The 15,060-nt window shown below is 36.0% G+C and overlaps 2 protein-coding genes across 2 annotated transcripts; both read left to right on the plus strand.

Annotated features, from left to right (window-relative positions):
- The first annotated feature begins 821 nt into the window (after positions 1–821).
- LOC128216261 (trichohyalin-like) lies at positions 822–5,288 on the plus strand. The gene is made up of 16 exons (XM_052922830.1): positions 822–826; positions 1,055–1,067; positions 1,267–1,335; positions 1,528–1,596; positions 1,794–1,862; positions 2,061–2,129; positions 2,333–2,401; positions 2,596–2,916; positions 3,115–3,183; positions 3,381–3,449; positions 3,649–3,717; positions 3,911–3,979; positions 4,178–4,246; positions 4,443–4,511; positions 4,710–4,778; positions 5,274–5,288. Exons 1-16 carry the CDS (start codon positions 822–824, stop codon positions 5,286–5,288), a joined length of 1,182 nt encoding a protein of 393 aa, XP_052778790.1.
- A 278-nt stretch (positions 5,289–5,566) lies between these two features.
- Positions 5,567–12,286, plus strand: LOC128216262 (trichohyalin-like). The gene is made up of 18 exons (XM_052922831.1): positions 5,567–5,836; positions 6,818–6,980; positions 7,874–7,938; positions 8,142–8,210; positions 8,410–8,478; positions 8,671–8,739; positions 8,937–9,005; positions 9,204–9,272; positions 9,476–9,544; positions 9,739–9,915; positions 10,114–10,182; positions 10,380–10,448; positions 10,648–10,716; positions 10,910–10,978; positions 11,177–11,245; positions 11,442–11,510; positions 11,709–11,777; positions 12,272–12,286. Exons 1-18 carry the CDS (start codon positions 5,582–5,584, stop codon positions 12,284–12,286), a joined length of 1,572 nt encoding a protein of 523 aa, XP_052778791.1. The 5' UTR covers positions 5,567–5,581.
- Positions 12,287–15,060: the final 2,774 nt, after the last annotated feature.

Below are 15,060 nucleotides of genomic sequence, written 5' to 3' on the forward strand. Positions count from 1 at the left end.
ATCCTAGGTTAGGGACTTGACTCTTAAAAATAATATTTATATAAGCGATAATATATTTCAGTTTGATTCGATTTGAACAAAATAATACAACTTACACGTTAACACACGAAAATTCATTATGATTATTATTATTATGATTATTATTATTATTATTATTGATCAATTTTACGATTTCTTTCTTCTGATATACTAGTTTACATCTTAGGTTGTTTTCTTCTGATGTATAAGTATACATCCTAGGTTGTTTTCGATGGAAAATGGCCGTGGAGTTCTGATAAAATATATGATGTCAAATCTCGCTATGTCGAAGTCGTTGGGACTTTGGGGAATACTTTGAAATAACGTAAAATAAAAAAAATCCCCAAAACAAAAAGAGTTTAACTTAACCCAACACAATCGGGATTAAAATCAACATAGCCAGAACATTGAGATAACAGAGTTTGACATAACGAGTTTTGACTGTATTAACCAACACAAATTAGGTCATCAAACATACAACACAGGACCAACCAAACCGACACCAGGAACTGGTAAGGGGTCTAGAATATTTAAAGAAGATTTTTTTTTTTATCTCAAACGAGACTCTTTATTTTTCTTTTAATAAGTGTCGTTTATAATTGCACTGAAATTTATTAAAACAATAATTTTACTGCATTGATTTTTCCATGGCCCCTTCTTCGTTCATATATTCTTGTTTTCTTTATTCAATACCAACGGTTTTGTAATTCAGGCACTACTCCGTCGCCGACAGGGCCAGGAGTACCACCACCAGGACCAACCACACAAGCACCAGGAGTTGGTAAGTGGTTTAGAGTTTTAAAATGAAGTATTTTTATCTCAATCAAGCCTTTTTATTTTCCTTTTAATTAATGACTTTTATAATTGGACCGATAATTATCAAAACAATAATCTTACTCCATTGATTTTATTTCGATGGGCCCTACTTCGTTCCCATATTTTTCTTTTCGATATTAAATACCTACGTTTTTGTAATTTAGGCACTACTCCGTCGCCGACAGGACCAGGAGTACCACCGCCAGGACCAACCACACAGGCACCAGGAGTTGGTAAGTGGTTTAGAGTTTTAAAATGAAGGATTTTTATCTCAATCAAGAGTCGTTATTTTTCTTTAAATAAATGAATTTTACAATTGCACTGATATTTATCAAAATTATATTTTCACTCCATTAATTTCATTTCGATGGCCCCTACTTCGATCACATATTCTTGTTTTCGATATTGATTACCAACGGTTCTGTAATTCAGGCACTACTCCGTCGCCGACAGGACCAGGAGTACCACCGCCAGGACCAACCACACAGGCACCAGGAGTTGGTAAGTTGTCTAGAATATTAAAAGAAGATGTTTCATCTCAATCAAGACTCTTTTTTTAAATTAATGACTGTAATAATTTCACCGATTTTTATCAAAAGATTAATTTTACTCCATTGATTTTATTTCGAGTCCCCCTACTTCGGTCACATGTATTTGTACTCGATATTAAATACCTACGTTTTTGTAATTTAGGCACCACTCCGTCGCCGACAGGACCAGGAGTACCACCGCCAGGACCAACCACACAGGAACCAGGAGTTGGTAAGTTGTTAAGACTTTTAAAAGAAGATTTTTTATCTCAATGAAGACTCTCTTCTTTCTTTTAATTAATGACTTTTATAATCGGACCTATATTTATCAATACAATAATAATACTGCATTGATTTTATTTCGATAGCCACTACTTCGTTCATATGTATTTGTTTCCGATATTAAATACCTTCGTTTTTGTAATTTAGGCACCACTCCGTCGCCGACAGGACCAGGAGTACCACCGCCAGGACCAACCACACAGGCACCAGGAGTTGGTATGTTGTTAAGACTTTTAAAATGAAGATTTTTTATCTCAATCAAGACACTCTTCTTTCTTTTAATTAATGACATTTATAATCGGACCTATATTTATCAATACAATAATATTACTCCATTGATTTTATTTCGATAGCCACTACTTCGTTCACTTATTTTTGTTTTCGATATTAAATACCTTCGTTTTTGAAATTTAGGCACCACTCCGTCGCCGACAGGACCAGGAGTACCACCGCCAGGACCAACCACACAGGCACCAGGAGTTGGTAAGTTGTTAAGACTTTTAAAAAAAGATTATTTCTTTTTATCTCAATGAAGACTCTCTTCTCTCTTTTAATTAATGACTTTTATAATTGGACCGATATTTATCAAAACAATAATATTACTCCATTGATTTTATTTCGATTGCCCCTACTTCGTTCACATATTTTTGTTTTCGATATTTTATAATTACGTTTTTGTAATACAGGCACTACTCCTTCGCCGACAGGACCAGGAGTACCACCACCAGGACCAACAACACAGGCACCAGGAGTTGGTAAGCGGTTAAGAGTTTTACAACAAAGTAATTTTATCTTAATCAAAACTTTTTATTTTTCTTTAAATAAATGAGTTTTATAATTGCACTGATATTTATCAAAACAATAATTTTACTCCATTGATTTTATTTCGATAGCCCTTCTACGCTTACCTATCCTTTTGCTATTGAATAACTATGGTTTTGTAATTCAGGCACCACTCCGTCGCCGACAGGACCAGGAGTACCGACCCCAGGACCAGCCACACAGCCACCAGGAGTACCGACGCCAGGACCAGCCACACAGCCACCAGGTGTACCAACGCCAGGACCAGCCACACAGCCACCAGGTGTACCAACGCCAGAACCAGCCACACAGCCACCAGGTGTACCAACGCCAGGACCAGCCACACAACCACCAGGTGTGCCAACGCCAGGACCAGCCACACAGCCACCAGGTGTACCAACGCCAGGACCAGCCACACAGCCACCTGGTGTACCAACGCCAGGACCAACCACACAGGCACCAGGAGTTGGTAAGTGGTTTGGGGTTTTAAAATGAAGGATTTTTATCTCAATCAAGACTCTATATTTTTCATTAAATAAATGAATTTTACAATTGCACTGATATTTATCAAAATTATATTTTCACTCCATTGATTTTATTTCGGTAGCTTTTCTACGTTCACGTATCGTTCTTTTCTTGATTGAATTCCTACGGTTCTGTAATTCAGGCACTACTCCGTCGCCGACAGGACCAGGAGTACCACCGCCAGGACCAACCACACAGGCACCAGGAGTTGGTATGTTGTTAAGACTTTTAAAATGAAGATGTTTTATCTCAATCAAGACACTATTCTTTCTTTTAGTTAATGACATTTATAAATGGACCGATATTTATCAAAACAATAGTATTACTCCATTGATTTTATTTCGATAGTCCCTATTCGTTCACTTATTTTTGTTTTCGATATGAAATACCTACGTTTTTTTAATTAAGGCACCACTCCGTCGCCGACAGGACCAGGAGTACCACCGCCAGGACCAACAACACAGGCACCAGGGTTTGGTAAGTGGTTAAGAGTTTTAAAATGAAGGATACTTATCTCAATCAAGACTATTTATTTTTCATTAAATAAATGACTTTCACAATTGCACTGATATTTATCAAAATGATATTTTCACTCCATTAATTTTATTTCGATGGCCCCTACTTCGATCACATGTTCTTATTTTCGATATTGAATACCAACGGTTTTGTAATTCAGGCACTACTCCGTCGCCGACAGGACCAGGAGTACCACCGCCAGGACCAACCACACAGGCACCAGGAGTTGGTAAGTTGTCTAGAATATTAAAAGAAGATGTTTCATCTCAATCAAAACTCTTTTTTTTAAATTAATGACTTGAATAATTTCACCGATTTTTATCAAAAGATTAATTTTACTCCATTGATTTTATTTCGAGTCCCCCTACTTCGGTCACATGTATTTGTACGTGATATTAAATACCTACGTTTTTGTAATTTAGGCACCACTCCGTCGCCGACAGGACCAGGAGTACCACCGCCAGGACCAACCACACAGGCACCAGGAGTTGGTAAGTTGTTGAGACTTTTAAAAGAAGATTTTTTTATCTCAATGAAGACTCTCTTCTTTCTTCTAATTAATGACTTTTATAATTGGACCGATATTTATCAAAACAATAATATTACTCCATTGATTTTATTTCGATGGCCCCTTCTTCGTTCACATATTTTTGTTTTCGATATTTTATAATTACGTTTTTGTAATACAGGCACTACTCCGTCGCCGACAGGACCAGGAGTACCACCACCAGGACCAACAACACAGGCACCAGGAGTTGGTAAGCCGTTTAGAGTTTTACAACAAAGTAACTTTATCTCACTCAAAACTTTTTATTTTTCTTTATATAAATGAGTTTTATAATTGCACCGATATTTATTAAAACAAAAATTTTACTCTATTGATTTTATTTCGATAGCCCTTCTACGTTCACGTATCCTCCTTTTTTATTGAATACCTATGGTTTTGTAATTCAGGCACTACTCCGTCGCCGACAGGACCAGGAGTACCACCGCCAGGACCAACCACACAGGCACCAGGAGTTGGTAAGTGGTTTGGAGTTTTAAAATGGATAATTTTTATCTCAATCAAGACTCTTTATTTTTCATTAAATAAATGACTTTCACAATTGCACTGATATTTATCAAAATGATATTTTCACTCCATTAATTTTATTTCGATAGCCCTTCTACGTTCACGTATCGTTCTTTTCTTGATTGAATTCCTACGGTTTTGTAATTCAGGCACTACTCCGTCGCCGACAGGACCAGGAGTACCACCGCCAGGACCAACCACACAGGCACCAGGAGTTGGTAAGCTGTTAAGACTTTTAAAAGATGATTTTTTATCTCAATCAAGACTCTCTTCTTTCTTTTTATTAATGACGTTTAATACCGAAACAAATATTGGAAACAAGTTATTTTGTCTTTGGAAGATTGGGAGCTTGTTTATTTCACGTCCTACTTCTGTTAAATTTTAGAAAAACATCAAAAGGAATTGTGGAAATACCGAAACAAATATTGGCAACAAGCTTGTATTGGCCTTTCAAGATTGCGAGTGTGTTTATTGCACGTCCGAGTTTTGTCGTATTTAAGAAAAACAATCCAACGGCAATGTCCTCATTTTTTATGTATTTTTGCTCATATCTGTTGGTCATATGGAGATTTAGCAAGCTATACCTTTTAAACTGATACCTGAATGCTAGGGAGTAACCAGTCATCAACTTTTAACAGAGCATAATGACATGATACAACAAACATCGTGTTTGTTAATCGGGTTACTTGAAATATCTACATGAAAACCTACAGGAACAAGAGCAGTAGCCAATTGTTTAAACATCAACCGAGTTTAATGGTACAGGGTAAACGCCAAAGACATAGAACATAAAAACAAACAATCACAAACGAGAAAGAAACGTGGAACAACACCACAAACTCCACAAACAACACAGGACATATATACTATATAAAAACTAGGTATGTCTATTAATGATTAATAGTTAACGCCTTGGAACGGTCAGTACAATGTAATTTTACTGGGGGTTTAAATCAGTTTGCGTGCACATCCACATAGTTATCAGAGAGGTTTGTTTTTAGAATGCGACAAATACGTTGGTATGGGGGATTATGTGGACAACCTTGAAGTAACGAGTGCTGGCCAGGATATAACCAATGCTTTCACGGAGAGCGGAGAATACCTGACGACCGCTGTCGCCTCGTCTCTCGAACTTAATATCGGTGTTGCTAACGTTGAATCAGATGTCACAGTGGAAACCTTCTCGGTCAAAATCGAGGCAGATACTCCTGGAGCTAAAATTGAAAGCGTCGAATTGGTGTTATTGCAGGAGGATGACACTACGTTGACAACTCTGGTAACATTCTTATTTTATCTTGTCAAAATTATATCATTGTTTGATGCATATGTTTTAGTATAAGCCAATCCATGTCCGTTTTTAATCCGAATGTGACATACAAAGAATGCTTCTGGCGTTTTCCAATTCCGTATTCTTGAAGTAGTGGGTGTCGATTGCTTTCTTTATTCAAGATGAAAATGACGTCGTAAATATATTTTTATTCATGAAGTCATCAAACTGGCTGTAACAAAAGCGAGTACTTCTAAATTGAATAGCGATGTTTGTTTTATTTGGTTTTAATGTGTTCTGGTGTATTAGTAGCAAACTTTACATACTTGAACGTTCTCTATTTCCTTAAGATTCGTATTTTTTTTAAGTTTAAAATTGCAGATTTATGTTTATATTGAAGAACATGCACTAAACCGTTAACAATAACTGGACTTATTATGACGTCATTTCCGGAAGGCGGTTTCTTTGGTAACGAACAGTGCGCCAAATTCTGGAATAAATGGAAGAAAAAATACTTCCAAAGGAATATAATGATTGTTCAGCATATAATCATAAATCCGTTTCGACAGTTTAACGATATTTTCAACAATCCATGCACCGCGGTCTCGTATTGTACATGTTTACACACCGAACTCGACGTGAAACAAAACAGCGTCCTATCATAAACGTCTCTGTATAATTATTGTAGATGTAACGAATATATGGTTATTATTTTTAAATTTAAAGTAACGTTTAAAACAGGAGCATGTTCTGTTATGAATTGCCTTAGAACAAAGCCCCTTGGCGGGATTAAGATATACGGAAACTGCGGTTGAATTCCATGTGTACTCATGTTGTTATTTTGCTTTTGTCTCGACTAAAAACACTTTTTGGAGATAGCTTGTTATTATACCGGTATATATTTGAATGTTACCACAAGGTTTTGCTGGAATAATAAGAATGAAAACATACCAATTTATTTATTTGAATGTGTTTTTTTTTAATTTGTAGACTCTAGAGCCTGTGTCCCTTACTGGGCCCACATTTAGAAGTGTGACGGGCGATTTCCCGGCAGATTTTACAACTGGGAGAATGCTTTTACGCTTAGAGAGTGACATAGAAACGACTTTCAAGTTATCTGACTTGCTCATTAAGGCTTGTTTCGAACCAAAAGGTGAGAATTACCAATTCAAGAAAGAATTTTTTCATTAATCGGAACATCTCGGACATTTTCCATCGAAAACAACCTCGGATGTATGTAGGCGGTTTCTATGTCAGAATTCTTTACATTTAACTATGCTGCGAGTAGATCGCGTAGTAATTTTAATTTAGAAGTCTATCCTAGGTTAGGGACTTGACTCTTAAAAATAATATTTATATAAGCGATAATATATTTCAGTTTGATTCGATTTGAACAAAATAATACAACTTACACGTTAACACACGAAAATTCATTATGATTATTATTATTATGATTATTATTATTATTATTATTGATCAATTTTACGATTTCTTTCTTCTGATATACTAGTTTACATCTTAGGTTGTTTTCTTCTGATGTATAAGTATACATCCTAGGTTGTTTTCGATGGAAAATGGCCGTGGAGTTCTGATAAAATATATGATGTCAAATCTCGCTATGTCGAAGTCGTTGGGACTTTGGGGAATACTTTGAAATAACGTAAAATAAAAAAAATCCCCAAAACAAAAAGAGTTTAACTTAACCCAACACAATCGGGATTAAAATCAACATAGCCAGAACATTGAGATAACAGAGTTTGACATAACGAGTTTTGACTGTATTAACCAACACAAATTAGGTCATCAAACATACAACACAGGACCAACCAAACCGACACCAGGAACTGGTAAGGGGTCTAGAATATTTAAAGAAGATTTTTTTTTTATCTCAAACGAGACTCTTTATTTTTCTTTTAATAAGTGTCGTTTATAATTGCACTGAAATTTATTAAAACAATAATTTTACTGCATTGATTTTTCCATGGCCCCTTCTTCGTTCATATATTCTTGTTTTCTTTATTCAATACCAACGGTTTTGTAATTCAGGCACTACTCCGTCGCCGACAGGGCCAGGAGTACCACCACCAGGACCAACCACACAAGCACCAGGAGTTGGTAAGTGGTTTAGAGTTTTAAAATGAAGTATTTTTATCTCAATCAAGCCTTTTTATTTTCCTTTTAATTAATGACTTTTATAATTGGACCGATAATTATCAAAACAATAATCTTACTCCATTGATTTTATTTCGATGGGCCCTACTTCGTTCCCATATTTTTCTTTTCGATATTAAATACCTACGTTTTTGTAATTTAGGCACTACTCCGTCGCCGACAGGACCAGGAGTACCACCGCCAGGACCAACCACACAGGCACCAGGAGTTGGTAAGTGGTTTAGAGTTTTAAAATGAAGGATTTTTATCTCAATCAAGAGTCGTTATTTTTCTTTAAATAAATGAATTTTACAATTGCACTGATATTTATCAAAATTATATTTTCACTCCATTAATTTCATTTCGATGGCCCCTACTTCGATCACATATTCTTGTTTTCGATATTGATTACCAACGGTTCTGTAATTCAGGCACTACTCCGTCGCCGACAGGACCAGGAGTACCACCGCCAGGACCAACCACACAGGCACCAGGAGTTGGTAAGTTGTCTAGAATATTAAAAGAAGATGTTTCATCTCAATCAAGACTCTTTTTTTAAATTAATGACTTTAATAATTTCACCGATTTTTATCAAAAGATTAATTTTACTCCATTGATTTTATTTCGAGTCCCCCTACTTCGGTCACATGTATTTGTACTCGATATTAAATACCTACGTTTTTGTAATTTAGGCACCACTCCGTCGCCGACAGGACCAGGAGTACCACCGCCAGGACCAACCACACAGGAACCAGGAGTTGGTAAGTTGTTAAGACTTTTAAAAGAAGATTTTTTATCTCAATGAAGACTCTCTTCTTTCTTTTAATTAATGACTTTTATAATCGGACCTATATTTATCAATACAATAATAATACTGCATTGATTTTATTTCGATAGCCACTACTTCGTTCATATGTATTTGTTTCCGATATTAAATACCTTCGTTTTTGTAATTTAGGCACCACTCCGTCGCCGACAGGACCAGGAGTACCACCGCCAGGACCAACCACACAGGCACCAGGAGTTGGTATGTTGTTAAGACTTTTAAAATGAAGATTTTTTATCTCAATCAAGACACTCTTCTTTCTTTTAATTAATGACATTTATAATCGGACCTATATTTATCAATACAATAATATTACTCCATTGATTTTATTTCGATAGCCACTACTTCGTTCACTTATTTTTGTTTTCGATATTAAATACCTTCGTTTTTGAAATTTAGGCACCACTCCGTCGCCGACAGGACCAGGAGTACCACCGCCAGGACCAACCACACAGGCACCAGGAGTTGGTAAGTTGTTAAGACTTTTAAAAAAAGATTATTTCTTTTTATCTCAATGAAGACTCTCTTCTCTCTTTTAATTAATGACTTTTATAATTGGACCGATATTTATCAAAACAATAATATTACTCCATTGATTTTATTTCGATTGCCCCTACTTCGTTCACATATTTTTGTTTTCGATATTTTATAATTACGTTTTTGTAATACAGGCACTACTCCTTCGCCGACAGGACCAGGAGTACCACCACCAGGACCAACAACACAGGCACCAGGAGGTGGTAAGCGGTTAAGAGTTTTACAACAAAGTAATTTTATCTTAATCAAAACTTTTTATTTTTCTTTAAATAAATGAGTTTTATAATTGCACTGATATTTATCAAAACAATAATTTTACTCCATTGATTTTATTTCGATAGCCCTTCTACGCTTACCTATCCTTTTGCTATTGAATAACTATGGTTTTGTAATTCAGGCACCACTCCGTCGCCGACAGGACCAGGAGTACCGACCCCAGGACCAGCCACACAGCCACCAGGAGTACCGACGCCAGGACCAGCCACACAGCCACCAGGTGTACCAACGCCAGGACCAGCCACACAGCCACCAGGTGTACCAACGCCAGAACCAACCACACAGGCACCAGGAGTTGGTAAGTGGTTTGGGGTTTTAAAATGAAGGATTTTTATCTCAATCAAGACTCTATATTTTTCATTAAATAAATGAATTTTACAATTGCACTGATATTTATCAAAATTATATTTTCACTCCATTGATTTTATTTCGGTAGCTTTTCTACGTTCACGTATCGTTCTTTTCTTGATTGAATTCCTACGGTTCTGTAATTCAGGCACTACTCCGTCGCCGACAGGACCAGGAGTACCACCGCCAGGACCAACCACACAGGCACCAGGAGTTGGTATGTTGTTAAGACTTTTAAAATGAAGATGTTTTATCTCAATCAAGACACTATTCTTTCTTTTAGTTAATGACATTTATAAATGGACCGATATTTATCAAAACAATAGTATTACTCCATTGATTTTATTTCGATAGTCCCTATTCGTTCACTTATTTTTGTTTTCGATATGAAATACCTACGTTTTTTTAATTAAGGCACCACTCCGTCGCCGACAGGACCAGGAGTACCACCGCCAGGACCAACAACACAGGCACCAGGGTTTGGTAAGTGGTTAAGAGTTTTAAAATGAAGGATACTTATCTCAATCAAGACTATTTATTTTTCATTAAATAAATGACTTTCACAATTGCACTGATATTTATCAAAATGATATTTTCACTCCATTAATTTTATTTCGATGGCCCCTACTTCGATCACATGTTCTTATTTTCGATATTGAATACCAACGGTTTTGTAATTCAGGCACTACTCCGTCGCCGACAGGACCAGGAGTACCACCGCCAGGACCAACCACACAGGCACCAGGAGTTGGTAAGTTGTCTAGAATATTAAAAGAAGATGTTTCATCTCAATCAAAACTCTTTTTTTTAAATTAATGACTTGAATAATTTCACCGATTTTTATCAAAAGATTAATTTTACTCCATTGATTTTATTTCGAGTCCCCCTACTTCGGTCACATGTATTTGTACGTGATATTAAATACCTACGTTTTTGTAATTTAGGCACCACTCCGTCGCCGACAGGACCAGGAGTACCACCGCCAGGACCAACCACACAGGCACCAGGAGTTGGTAAGTTGTTGAGACTTTTAAAAGAAGATTTTTTTATCTCAATGAAGACTCTCTTCTTTCTTCTAATTAATGACTTTTATAATTGGACCGATATTTATCAAAACAATAATATTACTCCATTGATTTTATTTCGATGGCCCCTTCTTCGTTCACATATTTTTGTTTTCGATATTTTATAATTACGTTTTTGTAATACAGGCACTACTCCGTCGCCGACAGGACCAGGAGTACCACCACCAGGACCAACAACACAGGCACCAGGAGTTGGTAAGCCGTTTAGAGTTTTACAACAAAGTAACTTTATCTCACTCAAAACTTTTTATTTTTCTTTATATAAATGAGTTTTATAATTGCACCGATATTTATTAAAACAAAAATTTTACTCTATTGATTTTATTTCGATAGCCCTTCTACGTTCACGTATCCTCCTTTTTTATTGAATACCTATGGTTTTGTAATTCAGGCACTACTCCGTCGCCGACAGGACCAGGAGTACCACCGCCAGGACCAACCACACAGGCACCAGGAGTTGGTAAGTGGTTTGGAGTTTTAAAATGGATAATTTTTATCTCAATCAAGACTCTTTATTTTTCATTAAATAAATGACTTTCACAATTGCACTGATATTTATCAAAATGATATTTTCACTCCATTAATTTTATTTCGATAGCCCTTCTACGTTCACGTATCGTTCTTTTCTTGATTGAATTCCTACGGTTTTGTAATTCAGGCACTACTCCGTCGCCGACAGGACCAGGAGTACCACCGCCAGGACCAACCACACAGGCACCAGGAGTTGGTAAGCTGTTAAGACTTTTAAAAGATGATTTTTTATCTCAATCAAGACTCTCTTCTTTCTTTTTATTAATGACGTTTAATACCGAAACAAATATTGGAAACAAGTTCTTTTGTCTTTGGAAGATTGGGAGCTTGTTTATTTCACGTCCTACTTCTGTTAAATTTTAGAAAAACATCAAAAGGAATTGTGGAAATACCGAAACAAATATTGGCAACAAGCTTGTATTGGCCTTTCAAGATTGCGAGTGTGTTTATTGCACGTCCGAGTTTTGTCGTATTTAAGAAAAACAATCCAACGGCAATGTCCTCATTTTTATGTATTTTTGCTCATATCTGTTGGTCATATGGAGATTTAGCAAGCTATACCTTTTAAACTGATACCTGAATGCTAGGGAGTAACCAGTCATCAACTTTTAACAGAGCATAATGACATGATACAACAAACATCGTGTTTGTTAATCGGGTTACTTGAAATATCTACATGAAAACCTACAGGAACAAGAGCAGTAGCCAATTGTTTAAACATCAACCGAGTTTAATGGTACAGGGTAAACGCCAAAGACATAGAACATAAAAACAAACAATCACAAACGAGAAAGAAACGTGGAACAACACCACAAACTCCACAAACAACACAGGACATATATACTATATAAAAACTAGGTATGTCTATTAATGATTAATAGTTAACGCCTTGGAACGGTCAGTACAATGTAATTTTACTGGGGGTTTAAATCAGTTTGCGTGCACATCCACATAGTTATCAGAGAGGTTTGTTTTTAGAATGCGACAAATACGTTGGTATGGGGGATTATGTGGACAACCTTGAAGTAACGAGTGCTGGCCAGGATATAACCAATGCTTTCACGGAGAGCGGAGAATACCTGACGACCGCTGTCGCCTCGTCTCTCGAACTTAATATCGGTGTTGCTAACGTTGAATCAGATGTCACAGTGGAAACCTTCTCGGTCAAAATCGAGGCAGATACTCCTGGAGCTAAAATTGAAAGCGTCGAATTGGTGTTATTGCAGGAGGATGACACTACGTTGACAACTCTGGTAACATTCTTATTTTATCTTGTCAAAATTATATCATTGTTTGATGCATATGTTTTAGTATAAGCCAATCCATGTCCGTTTTTAATCCGAATGTGACATACAAAGAATGCTTCTGGCGTTTTCCAATTCCGTATTCTTGAAGTAGTGGGTGTCGATTGCTTTCTTTATTCAAGATGAAAATGACGTCGTAAATATATTTTTATTCATGAAGTCATCAAACTGGCTGTAACAAAAGCGAGTACTTCTATATTGAATAGCGATGTTTGTTTTATTTGGTTTTAATGTGTTCTGGTGTATTAGTAGCAAACTTTACATACTTGAACGTTCTCTATTTCCGTAAGATTCGTATTTTTTTTAAGTTTAAAATTGCAGATTTATGTTTATATTGAAGAACATGCACTAAACCGTTAACAATAACTGGACTTATTATGACGTCATTTCCGGAAGGCGGTTTCTTTGGTAACGAACAGTGCGCCAAATTCTGGAATAAATGGAAGAAAAAATACTTCCAAAGGAATATAATGATTGTTCAGCATATAATCATAAATCCGTTTCGACAGTTTAACGATATTTTCAACAATCCATGCACCGCGGTCTCGTATTGTACATGTTTACACACCGAACTCGACGTGAAACAAAACAGCGTCCTATCATAAACGTCTCTGTATAATTATTGTAGATGTAACGAATATATGGTTATTATTTTTAAATTTAAAGTAACGTTTAAAACAGGAGCATGTTCTGTTATGAATTGCCTTAGAACAAAGCCCCTTGGCGGGATTAAGATATACGGAAACTGCGGTTGAATTCCATGTGTACTCATGTTGTTATTTTGCTTTTGTCTCGACTAAAAACACTTTTTGGAGATAGCTTGTTATTATACCGGTATATATTTGAATGTTACCACAAGGTTTTGCTGGAATAATAAGAATGAAAACATACCAATTTATTTATTTGAATGTGTTTTTTTTTAATTTGTAGACTCTAGAGCCTGTGTCCCTTACTGGGCCCACATTTAGAAGTGTGACGGGCGATTTCCCGGCAGATTTTACAACTGGGAGAATGCTTTTACGCTTAGAGAGTGACATAGAAACGACTTTCAAGTTATCTGACTTGCTCATTAAGGCTTGTTTCGAACCAAAAGGTGAGAATCACCAATTCAAGAAAGAATTTTTTCATTAATCGGAACATCTCGGACATTTTCCATCGAAAACAACCTCGGATGTATGTAGGCGGTTTCTATGTCAGAATTCTTTACATTTAACTATGCTGCGAGTAGATCGCGTAGTAATTTTAATTTAGAAGTCTATCCTAGGTTAGGGACTTGACTCTTAAAAATAATATTTATATAAGCGATAATATATTTCAGTTTGATTCGATTTGAACAAAATAATACAACTTACACGTTAACACACGAAAATTCATTATGATTATTATTATTATGATTATTATTATTATTATTATTGATCAATTTTACGATTTCTTTCTTCTGATATACTAGTTTACATCTTAGGTTGTTTTCTTCTGATGTATAAGTATACATCCTAGGTTGTTTTCGATGGAAAATGGCCGTGGAGTTCTGATAAAATATATGATGTCAAATCTCGCTATGTCGAAGTCGTTGGGACTTTGGGGAATACTTTGAAATAACGTAAAATAAAAAAAATCCCCAAAACAAAAAGAGTTTAACTTAACCCAACACAATCGGGATTAAAATCAACATAGCCAGAACATTGAGATAACAGAGTTTGACATAACGAGTTTTGACTGTATTAACCAACACAAATTAGGTCATCAAACATACAACACAGGACCAACCAAACCGACACCAGGAACTGGTAAGGGGTCTAGAATATTTAAAGAAGATTTTTTTTTTTATCTCAAACGAGACTCTTTATTTTTCTTTTAATAAGTGTCGTTTATAATTGCACTGAAATTTATTAAAACAATAATTTTACTGCATTGATTTTTCCATGGCCCCTTCTTCGTTCATATATTCTTGTTTTCTTTATTCAATACCAACGGTTTTGTAATTCAGGCACTACTCCGTCGCCGACAGGGCCAGGAGTACCACCACCAGGACCAACCACACAAGCACCAGGAGTTGGTAAGTGGTTTAGAGTTTTAAAATGAAGTATTTTTATCTCAATCAAGCCTTTTTATTTTCCTTTTAATTAATGACTTTTATAATTGGACCGATAATTATCAAAACAATAATCTTACTCC

The sequence above is a fragment of the Mya arenaria genome, chromosome 14 (assembly GCF_026914265.1).
Source record: "Mya arenaria isolate MELC-2E11 chromosome 14, ASM2691426v1".
In the NCBI taxonomy this organism is placed as follows: Eukaryota; Metazoa; Mollusca; class Bivalvia; order Myida; family Myidae; genus Mya; species Mya arenaria.

Excerpts from the sequence above, each read along its gene's own strand:
- LOC128216262 (XM_052922831.1), top strand. The coding sequence starts at position 5,582 with ATGGGGGATTATGTGGACAACCTTGAAGTAACGAGTGCTGGCCAGGAT. Across the intron at positions 7,939-8,141 it reads CAACCACACAAGCACCAGGA|GCACTACTCCGTCGCCGACA; the intron begins GTTGGTAAGTGG and ends TTTGTAATTTAG. Across the intron at positions 8,211-8,409 it reads CACACAGGCACCAGGAGTTG|GCACTACTCCGTCGCCGACA; the intron begins GTAAGTGGTTTA and ends TCTGTAATTCAG.
- LOC128216261 (XM_052922830.1), top strand. Across the intron at positions 1,336-1,527 it reads CACACAGGCACCAGGAGTTG|GCACCACTCCGTCGCCGACA; the intron begins GTAAGTTGTCTA and ends TTTGTAATTTAG. Across the intron at positions 4,512-4,709 it reads CACACAGGCACCAGGAGTTG|GCACTACTCCGTCGCCGACA; the intron begins GTAAGTGGTTTG and ends TTTGTAATTCAG.